This window comes from Clinocottus analis, unplaced genomic scaffold, assembly GCF_023055335.1.
Source record: "Clinocottus analis isolate CAN_PGR_092001 unplaced genomic scaffold, fCliAna1.0.p SCAF_14, whole genome shotgun sequence".
NCBI classification, from domain to species: Eukaryota; Metazoa; Chordata; class Actinopteri; order Perciformes; family Cottidae; genus Clinocottus; species Clinocottus analis.
The window spans coordinates 6180263-6191698 of record NW_027175865.1 but is presented as its reverse complement, the minus strand read 5'-3'; the positions used below and the strand labels follow the sequence as shown (position 1 = coordinate 6191698).

Here is an 11436-nt window from a genome sequence, read left to right as displayed (position 1 = left end):
AAGCATATGATGCTGTGAAGACTTTCTTTATATTACTTTTCAAACTGAATTTATAAACACAGCAAAGTTGATAACATTCCATTATTTAATGTCCAGACATACATTTCATAAAGTCTTCAAGCCAAATTAATATTAGCATTTTCGCATTGATATCAGTTATCAAGACAAGCAGATGCATTGCGTTTTATTTGCCGAGGATTAGAAATACAAGATGAAAGGAGATCATTTTTAATTAAAGATAAGATTTCTTTCAAGACACTATGTCACAGAAAATGATCAGTTTTCACAGTAATGGTTTTAAAATGCACCAGCAGTTGTTGGCATGTAGCATGAAGCAATCCCAACATATACATCACAGAAATAGCAACTATGCATTTATGTCACGCTTTTCTCCCTTAACTGTTCACCTCTCATTCACTCCTTCACATCATCTTTGTAAATGAAATGTAAATTATTATAAGCATCCAGGCACAAGCATCTATAAACAACCCATGAAGTATCCTTCACAGTACAGCTCGCAAAAGGTATGCAGAGAACGATACTGAGAGGGACACAACGAAATTCAACAGAACTATCAAGAGCTGGTTTTTCTGGTGCTGTGTGTGTGTGTGTGTGTGTGTGTGTGTGTGTGTGTGTGTGTGTGTGTGTGTGTGTGTGTGTGTGTGTGTGTGTGTGTGTGTGTGTGTGTGTGTGTGTGTCCGTGTGTGTGTCCGTCCGTAGTTAGGAAACCAAAATAATACTAATCCATTTTCAATTCAGGTTTTTTACCTTTTACATAAGACTTGAAATTCTATTCATTCAACTATTTAGGTTGAATTTTTGTTTGTGTGTTATTAATTTTTGTCCTGCTGCTAAATAACAATAAACTCTTAATTTATACAATGTACGTATATAACAATATCTGCACGTAACACAAAGTAGCTGAAATACACTTACTCACACAGTTACTTTAAAACTGAAATATTAAAGCAATGTTGATACAGTAGCCACAATGACGCATTCATGAAGATGCACAAGCAAAGCGCAAGCATGTCTTTGGTGCCATTCTGTGCTGTCTATACTATCATTACTGTGTATGCTGATTGATTAATTTTAAGGCTACCAGCTGACAATTTGGATTTTATTCTTCACCAAACGTGAATCAAATGAATTTATGTCAAATTGATGAACACCAATGTTTCTACACTTACTGACAACAGGAGGTATAATGTATTATTAGCCCTAAGCACACTGAGAAACTCATTTTTACATAACCTTTACTGTATACTATGTAATAATATCTGCAGGAATTTCTAATTGCCCTCTATAATCATTGACAGCTAAATAAATATTATTCCTCAGGTCATGGAAACATCTGCTATGTAATATTTGACTTCTCCCGTAGTGATATAAAAAAAACATCTGGAGACTTTCCCATGTACAACATCTTCCCCCCCTCCTCCACACACACACACACACACACACACACACACACACACACTCACATACTATCCCCGACCCTGCTGGGAAAGAAGAGAAGCTGGATCACACTCCTTAGCTTGCACCATCCAAGAAGACATCGTTCTGGACCACAGCTGTGTCTTCAAAGTCTAACTGAAGTGCACGTTGATCACTGTGATCATGTTTCACAAATGTGTCCCCTTTATTGTTCTTTGTTTCAAAAAGCAACAGATTCAGGATGCCCCTGCTGAATGATGTGAACATGTCCTGTTGATGTTTCAAAGATGAAAAAGCTGTGAACAACAGGTTCAAGTCCAATATTGATTTTTATTCCTCCACAATCACAATACATTACCATTAAACCTAATTGTATGTAACATCTTTTTTTAACATATTTATATATATATATATATATATATATATATATATATGGACAAATGTAACGTGTCGATTCTTTATGTACCAACCAACTGAATCTGTTTGTGAACTTCTAGTACAAAATACAATATTCTCAGGTTAGGTGTTTCTGTTTTTTTTCTACCCCTTTTTTTCTTTCTATAATTTAAATAAACTGTCACATAGTCAGTTGTTTGCAACCAATATGTGTGTAGACCTTACTAATTATTATTATTTTTTAATTTACAAAAGTTCTCAATTGACATTTTTAGTTTTTAATTAACACACGACTCATCAATATTGATCTTATTTAGTGGGTTTCACTGACTGATAAAAAATCTGTGTGGGAAAACATTCACCTGTCGTAGATGCAAATAGACAAACCCTGAATACCGTTGTAACTCAAATAAAATAAAGAAATCTTTATAAATTCACTCTACACACCAGATTAAATTTAATATTTTCAACCCTTACACATTGAGTTGTATTATTTTAAAATATGTTGATATAACAATGTACTATGGCATTGTTATAGCAAGGCAACCGTCTTCAATGTGGACTTAAAGAAACCTGTCACACTGGCTACAACGCTACACTACAGTTACTAATTCATAAAAAAAATGTAATCTACTTTCTTGAGTTGATTAAAAAAAAAATTGTTTCTGAACCACAACAAAATGTGTTCAGATGAAATACCACACACACAAACCCTCTCCTCCCTCCCCTGCTCTGTAGCGTAAAGCTCAGCTGCTCCTCTCTGGTATTTCCCACAATAACATCGCAGGTCGACTTGCTGCCTCTGTCATTTTGCCTCTGACCCCCTCCACTCTTTTCTCTCTCCTCTTTCTTTTCCTCCCATCCCGGCCGGACGGAGGACGGAGGACGGGTACCTTCTGGTTTCAGGTACGAAGTGGAGCGGTCGAGAGCCGCACATCAACACATCAGCAGCTTTGCCGCAGCAGCAGTGGACGGTTTGGTTCAGTTTTGGGATTAGGAAGGTTTAAGCCTGCCATTGAAAAGGCCTGAGGGGTGAGCTGAGGTCGATCTCAACTCAGACCGGGATCGGATTGTTTCCACTGTTTGCTTAGTTTTTATATTGGCTGACATACTTTCATGAAGGGAAAGTGTTTTTCTTTTTTATGAATTCTTTTTTTTATTGAAACATTTTTATTCTTAATAGATATTAAACAAATATTGATGTACCTAAAGTTTTAGCCACAATGTGCTGCCTGTCTCTCATGAATGTAAATATGGTTATTGCTCTGGTTGTTCTGTTGATCATTTATTGAAATATCATCTTTTTGGCCAATTTGTGATTCACATTACATTTAACTAAATACTGACCTCGGTGGTATTTTTCTTGCCGTTGTCTCAGCTGATAATCAGAACCGATCAATCAATGATGGTTGGCATCAGAGAAGGTCCAGTGAAAATGCAGAAGAGGTTAATTGAGCTGTTGGTGCTAGTTGGGTGAGTAAATACAACATGTGTCAGTCAATAACACATTCTAACAAACTAAATATACATTTATTCATTCACATATCTTTTTATATTACATTATTTATCCCAAAAGCTGTTTTATATACACACTGAATTTGCCTTATTCCAGACTTCAAAGGCAAACAATGATAGGATAAATCATTTAAAAGCTAGAACTATCAAAGTCTATGAGTTTTAAAACATATGAAATGCTTACATAAAAGATATACATAAATATAAAAAATAAAAACACAACCTAAGCTGTACAAAAGCATACACATTGCAATTAAAATATTACAAATAATTATTTTTATTATTACTTTACTCATGATCAATACATCCAAAAGTTTATTTAAACCAGGCAACTCCTTAAACTTAGACAATTCTCTTACAAATAATAAAACCAATACGTATTTGTATCACCATTTTTAACAGTTATAATCTCAACAGACTTTAAAACACCCTCATCCTGAACAATAAGACGACAAACCTTCAACAACAAGACAAATCTTGATGTATTCACTACAAAGACTCTTTTCCTGACAAATCTCTGTTATTTTTTTTAGTATCATTGGTTTAAGTCACGGGGCCATTCAGAGACCTGACTATGACGACACACCCAACCCGGAGTTCCTCAACCCGTCCTGGATGGAAAGCATCCCCGATGATCAGCCGCTGTCTGAGGTCACGATGCCGGGGACCCACAACACCATGGCGCTGTACGGGGGCGTCTATGCAGAGTGCCAGACCTGGAGCTTAGCCTCCCAGCTCCGAGCCGGCGTCCGCTTCCTGGACGTCCGTGTCCGTCTCTTCAAGGGGAACCTCACCATCCATCACGGGGTGTCTTATCAATGGGCGCACTTTGGCCACGTGCTGGAGGGTGTGGCTGACTTCCTCGAAGAGTATCCCAGTGAGACGGTGCTGATGCGTGTGAAGGAGGAGTACAGTGAGACGTACGACATCTACGGAGCTGTGGTTGACTACGTGCATCGTTACGCCAACTGGGACCTGCTGTGGCATAGCCGGCTCGTGCCGAGCATGGGAGAGGCCCGAGGGAAACTCATCGTCCTGCAGGACTTCTCTGGCCCAGATTTGGGGATGCGCTACGGTTCCTTGGACATAGCAGACCACTGGAGTGTACGAAGACATAGTATTCATTTTCACAAAGGTTTCACGCGCATCAAAACCAACTCTAGCGCACAACAAAAAGAAAAGAAATGACGCAGAGAAGGTGGCTAGGTCTTTTAAAATGTTTCAGTTCAGAGTATATGCTTTAGCTGTTTGAGTTTGAGGTGTATCAGTTCATCCTCCAGCCAGTATGTATAAACTATGGGGAATCAGTTGTCGAGCAAGCAATGTAGAGAAGGCCACAACTACAGCTCGGTTAGCGAATATAGAGGTGGAGGGTTAGGATGGAAAACTACGACGTACATTGGAAAGAGCATTTCAAACCCCAGGCAAACAGGACCAAAACATATGGCTGTAGGTCTTAACAAGTTCATAGAAATGTTCCAAGAATCAAAATGATAGTTTTTGCTGTTCCCTTTAGGTACCCACACTTCTGCACGTGAAGGAAAAATGGCAGAGCGTCTTTGAGCACCTGGAGGCTGCACCTGCAGGGAACCAGGCCCAGATCTTCCTCACCTACAGCAGTGGAGCTGGTGTGTTGGCGTTCCCCAGAGCCATCGCTCAGCGCATCAATCCACAACTGTACGACTACCTGGGGAACAAGACGGACCTGAACCAGCGCCTTGGAATTGTATGCATGGACTTCCCAGCTGCTCCTATGATTCAAACAATCATTGACTTCCAACTGAAAGAGGTCAAAAAGAGCAGAAAGGCCATTAACACAGTATTTGGCAAGACAAGTTTGAAATATATCATTTCTTCGCTGAAAAAGAAGATGGTCAGATATTTTAATGTCTGAGTCAAAGTCAAGCACGAGGGAAGAATAGACTGGTCAATGTACAATCAATGAGGAATCAATGGAATTGAATAGTAATCTTGTAATCTTACTACTCTGCTGTAAGTGACATGATCTAAATTATCATTGTGTCATAAACCAAAGATACTGGGAACAAAATAAATTAAGCATTCAAAATATATCAGAAGTGTTAGCGTGACTTTTTATGCAGTGAAAACTTGTAAAGTGCACTAAGATTGGTGTTTTGTTTTGTGAATATACATCACCAGGAAGTTAATTTGGCAACTAAAATACCAATAATATTCTTCTCCACTCGAGAAAAGTAACTCCAGTCTGACAGCTGATCTGGGTGATCAGCGGCAGGTCGTGCTTCGCCATCAGGAGGTTTGTTTGGGCCGATGGAAGCAGACGTGTTCCTTTGTCACGGGGTGGCGGCGCTGCTGCAGCGGCACATGACATCAGGTTGTGTTAACATCCTGTCCTGGGCTGTTGGTGTGTCAACCTTTGCATCACAAACCCACTTCGACTGTCACACAACTTGTGCCACATTCATACTGAAGCAGATTGATCATTTCACCTTGGAAGTATTGTCTTCGCATTTAAAAAAAACGGTTCAAAAGAATTTTACTGAATATTTTGCAGCTCTTGCTGCAAAATATTACACATTAAAAAGAGAACTTCCCTAATTTTACATGTCAGTGGCTGTCTGCTAACAGGTTTTGGGGAGTGCTACTGCATGTGTAGAAACAGTTGTATAAAGCTGTGTATGGCTCCACAGGGAGCTTTGATAAATGCCTTAAGGATTTTACTTGAGGCTGGAGTATGTATTTTAACTAACCCAAAGCATGTGTACTCAGTTTTTACAACACAAAATGTGTGGTGCAAGTGCACTCTGTGTATTTAGCTCTGTGCAACTGCTAGTTCATCACTTGGTAATTTCTGCATTGCATTAATTACATTAATTGAGCCGTTAACCATGCTATTGAGATGTATTGAACGATGAATTTCAAACTGTCAAGTTTCAGAAAAGCTTGGTTTGCAAGAGCGTAGAACACTTTTGAGTGGTTTGTGGCTACACAAATTGCATGCAGATGTGTTTTTTTAATCAGATAATAGATTTGTATCATTGCTTCTTCCTACAGGAAACAGTTGCTGAAATGCTTTTGGTTGAACAACATGTCGTAACTTCCTGCAAAAAAAAGTAGTGTGCAAAGTTGACACTGTTAACAAGGGTCCAACGGCAGCACTAATTAAGAGAAGAGAAGAAAAAGAAGAATAAATGCTTTAAAGTGTGTCCGTTCCGAGCTGGACAGGTATAGTATAGCACTGCTGCTGCAGACCAGCTTCCTGTTGGTGTTTGTGTATCACTGTAACAAAACTCTTTCTTTCTTTACAGACATGAACCTGTCTCCACAGGGCGAAGTCAGGCCTCAAAGTGCCTTGGTAATTGCATCACTTGGTAAGAAGTCTTTTTTTTGTCTCGGTCACATTTGTCTCTGCCTTATTTTATGTTTTATGCACCAATCCTCGACCCTCTTCCTCTCTCACAGTGGTGGTGAATATTATTTGGTGGATGGTTATGGTTGCAGCCATTGGTCTGGGTGGGTCAACTTCTGTTCTGATCACTGTAATATTGTTGTGTGTTGTTTTTGTGATTTGTGACTCTTGATCATAAAGCCATGTTAATCGTAACGTATTTCTGGTTCTGCACACACGCTTCATAGGGGCTACACATCTGAGCCGATGTCCAGTGCAGCCCAACATCCCCATTTATCTGATAGTGCTGGGAGCAGCCAACCTCCTAGCTCTGTCTCTGACCTACAGCCGGAACAACTGGGGGGGGGACATGGCCTCCAGCATGTGCTCGGCCTGCACGGCCGCCCTGCACCTCTTCTCTTTCATCTGGATCTTTGTCGGTGAGAGAAAATGCAGAAGTTCAGCCATATTTCTCTTGACTCTACATTTAGGTAGTGGTGTAAAGTAACTTAGTGTAGTTACTCAAATGCTGTACATAATTACAAATTTGACTATTTCTATTTCATGTTACTTTATTCTTTTACGATCTATTCGACTATTATGAAAAAACAGATACAAGACTTTGTTTAAAACCCCTCAAAACTGGATTTTGAATGGAAAGACATGTTTTCAGCGGCTTGAAAGTGAGACAAACAAAACATACCGAACAGTTAAACAGTCAAAAACTCTACCAGGACTGTGTGAGATTTTGTCAGTTGACACACCACTTGTCATCAATTTCTGATTTCTGATGGGTGGACGGGAGTATGTGCCATCCTCTTTTTCTTCTTCTCACACCTACTTTAAACCAGTGAAAACAGAACAGACACAAATCTCACATTTTAAATAACTACATAACTTGGATCCAGTCACTTGCAGTAAAAATTTGATTAAGAAAATATGTTTTCAGAGTCTTTAAGTTCAGTTTAGTGTGTAGTTTTAAAGCTAAATTGAATTGAAACATTCTCCCATAGGAACTTCCTGGATTTACCCTGTTTATCCTCCTGACTACACACCCGGAACATTGCGATACTGCCACATGACGACCTTTCAGTTTGCCTTCGCTGTCACCACCCTGCTGTGGGTTGCTACAACCCTCATGTTCATCTGCAGTTGTTGCTTCGCTCTGCTCACCTGCTGTAAAGCGGTAATTTCAGGACACAGACTGATACCCAACCGCTATTCTTTCTATGGTGCCACCAGTGGTTCTCATGAACCCGCTACTGGTGGTGATGTGTGATGCAAATGTTTGTTCATGTTTTCAAATGTCTAAAGAATGTATGATTATTATGCAGTCTTCCTGTAAACGCCTGAAGATAGGTGCTTTACTTTACTTGAGACTTTTATAACATTTTTGCAACATTTCAAGGGCTGGTTTGAAGATAAGCTCTGTCCATCTAAATGCAATATTAGTCAGCATCCACATGGTGTAGTTACATTTAGGAACAGTCCTGTTTCCTCCCTGCTTCCTGTTGATTTTCTGTTTTTGCATTGGAATAACTCGATTGCATCATTTGCGGTTGTATGTCTACAATGAATTGTGTTGTATATTCAATAAAAGTGTTTGCAATATTTAATTGTGTGAAAGAAAATATGTTTTTGTTATGATACCATTTTCTGAATACACTTGACTTAACACATTCAATACAAATAATTTTTTAAAAAAAACAAAGTAAGATATTTGACAAGACTTGCTTATTTAATTTTCGTATCCTTCTCTCAAAGAGAACTTTCTACACGTATGAACAAACATTCTCTGTGATGAAATTTCAGACATTCAACCTGACATCTGTGCACTAGTAACAACATGTCTTAATAACATGTTGACATTGTAGGCTATGCGCGTTAAAAATAATAATTAAAGAATAGAAAGGGACCGTTCATTGGTTGTCAGTCTTAATCTGCCTGTTTATAGTTTTGCTATATGATGGGATTGTGAGTGCAGATTGAGCGACACGTTTTTCCTATAATATACATTCAATATACCAGGCGAGGGGGGATTTTCGCGCACAGTTTCGAAATTAAATTGCCAATCTTGCATCTTATCAAAACCCTACAATTTATTGTTGAATCATAATATAATATTGAGCAGGGTTTAGTTCAGTCTATTAGTCTGGCCCTCGACAACAGTCCCGGTATCTCAAGTTGCCCCTTTGGGTAAAATAATTGCTCACCCCTGTTCGAAAGTGATGTCTTTTGATTCAGGCTTCGGCCGGGACTACCATGTCAGCCTTTGGGGTCCGTTTGCGACCGATAACCAACGCCACTTCGCTCGCTATCGTTAGCATTCGTTAGCTAACATACTCGCTGCTCTGACTGACTGGAGACTGAGGGGTAACTTCAAGGTGGCGGTGCCTAAAACCAGACTGCATTGACTTTCTTGGTGATTTATTAGTAGACGTACTGAAGGTGAAGAATCTCAGCGTGAATTGAACATGTGGAGCTCAGGCCGCCGTGTCCTTCAAGACCTGCTCAGCCATCCGGCTGTCAGGAGCTTCTCTCTTACTTCCACTCAGGTCAGTGACTCTGCACGCCGCTACTACACAATGAATAAGCCCTCAGTGGCTCTGCACGGAAACAACATAATTAATTATCTGCTGTAGTTTGAAAACGCTTACCCGAGTACTGTTATGACGATCATCGTTATTATTTTTAACTTTAATAACGAGTTAGAAACTTAACATTGGTGTTTAGCTGAAACACAAAAAAAACATGTAAAAGTGGGCATTACACTGCACCTGTCGTTGCAAAGTACTGCATTTTAAAAATGGCATGTAGACTATTGGTGTGTAACTGGGGAAGTAAAAAGAACTTGCTCCACCTCCATTAACCTACTCATCACAGAAACAAGAAAACAAATCCACACTATTAACATAAAGTAAGGTTGTTGTGACAGCTACAAAGACATGACAGCGGACTTGTTTCCAACAGAACACAGTTGTGGTGGAGCGCTGGTGGCAGGTGCCCTTATCTAAAGTAGACAGTCCGCCGAGGCTTCACCCCCGAAGACACAAAATCTACAAGTTGGTTGAAGACACTAAACATGCTCCCAAGGAGAAGATGGAGCTCATCCTGACTCAGACCGTACCCAGTGAGTATCGACAAATACAACGCTCTCCTCCTAAGACCAATAAAACTCGTTACCTTAATAAACTGACTTTGGTTTCTTTTCTTACAGAGCTTGGTGGGCGAGGAGAAACTGTGTTTGTGAAGAAGTCTGTCGGCAGGAATAAGCTGCTGGCCCAAGGCCTTGCCGTGTATCCATCGCCGGAGAACAAAAAGATATTTGCTGAGGAGTTAAGGGTGTGTGCTCCATTTTAATACTCTGATGTATTCCCCCACACATTTAAATAGCAATGTATGGATATTAAAGATTCATTTTACCAACAGCTTCTGCGTGAGGGGGCGCCAGAGGAAAGAGTCCAAACACGCACTGGACAATTGGTGAGTCATCTCAAAGCATTTCATTATTTCCAGTTTTTCTTCACTACTCGGGTCCTCTATGCTGGTCACATTACTTAAGAGATGGAAGGCACAGAACAGCTGTTATTTTTTTAAACAAAGGTTTCCTGATATATATGTGTATTTTACAGACAGTGGACCTCCTGAAACGCTCCAAGTTAAAGATAAGCAAGATGCCTTTGGATGAATTCCAGGTCAATAAGGAGGTCGTCTGCCGAGAGTTTCAGAAGAAGGTATGACCACCTCTCTCTTTTCAGCCATGTTTTGTCCCGTTTGACATGAAGTAGCGCTTCTGCTGAACATGCACGTCATTGTTCTTTTGACCTGAATGAACCTTTTTCCTCAGCTCAGAATTGTTATTCCGCCTCATGCATTGAGTCTCCCTTTTGAGTCAGTCAAGGACTTGGGTGACTACTGGTGTGAAGTCACGGTAAGAAATGTTCTTCTTCAGTGCATCGCTTACTTGATTTTATCATCAAACGTTTGAAGTAAGTGTAGCTCTAGCTAGAGATGCCCCTTCAGTAGTTGGTAGAAATTGATTCCAACAACCTGTGTCAAATAAGGTTTTGTTTTGTATATTGCAATGAAAAACACATTTGGATATTCTTTCAAAATGCAGCAGTCACATATATGACAGACGAACATTTTCTGTTAAGAAATACCTTTTTGTGAATATTTCTCCCCCAAGAGTTCATATTCATGTCACTCTCCCTGAAGCACAAACCTAACTAAACAGGAGCAGGCAACGGGAGTTATTTTTTTTACAGAACCAAAGTGCTTATTCTTAATATTTTTTGTCTTCCAGGTTAATGGAATGGACATTGTTCGCGTCCCCATTTCCCTTGTGCCGTATGAGAACCCGTCTGCTGATTATCAGCGGCAGCTGAAAGCACAGATGCAGCAGGCGGCTGCAGATATCTCAGAACCTGCTAAGGAGGAGGAGGAGGAGGAGGAGGCAGCTGCTGTGAATGCAGTTTCTGCTGCTGCAGAGGAAGCTGAAGCGGGTAAAGACTCTGTGAGTCAAGTCAGCGACGCTGCGGAAGAGGAAACGGCAGCAAGTACTCAGACAAGTCAAGACACAACAGCACCACCAAGTGACGACTCGAAAAAAGATTAAAGGACTCTAAATGTAGAACTACAATGGGTATTGTTTACTTATAATACACATTATACATTAATCACAACGGTTGTCTGCGTCATTATTTGTCATTAATTGAATA

At 39.9% G+C, this 11436-nt stretch overlaps 3 protein-coding genes across 3 annotated transcripts; all 3 read left to right on the top strand.

The window, feature by feature from the left end:
- Positions 1–2663: 2663 nt before the first annotated feature.
- Positions 2664–5395, top strand: si:dkey-266f7.9 (uncharacterized protein LOC100006223 homolog). The gene is made up of 4 exons (XM_068576134.1): positions 2664–2739; positions 3212–3306; positions 3882–4452; positions 4865–5395. Exons 2-4 carry the CDS (start codon positions 3236–3238, stop codon positions 5240–5242), a joined length of 1020 nt encoding a protein of 339 aa, XP_068432235.1. The 5' UTR covers positions 2664–2739; positions 3212–3235; the 3' UTR covers positions 5243–5395.
- Positions 5396–6464: 1069 nt separating this feature from the next.
- Positions 6465–7994, top strand: LOC137784410 (transmembrane protein 272-like). Its single transcript, XM_068575022.1, has 5 exons — positions 6465–6552; positions 6636–6698; positions 6790–6840; positions 6964–7155; positions 7729–7994. The coding sequence occupies exons 2-5, from the start codon at positions 6638–6640 to the stop codon at positions 7992–7994; spliced, it is 570 nt and encodes a 189-aa protein (XP_068431123.1). The 5' UTR covers positions 6465–6552; positions 6636–6637.
- A 910-nt stretch (positions 7995–8904) lies between these two features.
- On the top strand, positions 8905–11386 carry mrpl9 (mitochondrial ribosomal protein L9). Its single transcript, XM_068575152.1, has 7 exons — positions 8905–9270; positions 9686–9845; positions 9933–10057; positions 10145–10198; positions 10348–10449; positions 10563–10646; positions 11022–11386. The coding sequence occupies exons 1-7, from the start codon at positions 9190–9192 to the stop codon at positions 11331–11333; spliced, it is 918 nt and encodes a 305-aa protein (XP_068431253.1). The 5' UTR covers positions 8905–9189; the 3' UTR covers positions 11334–11386.
- Positions 11387–11436: the final 50 nt, after the last annotated feature.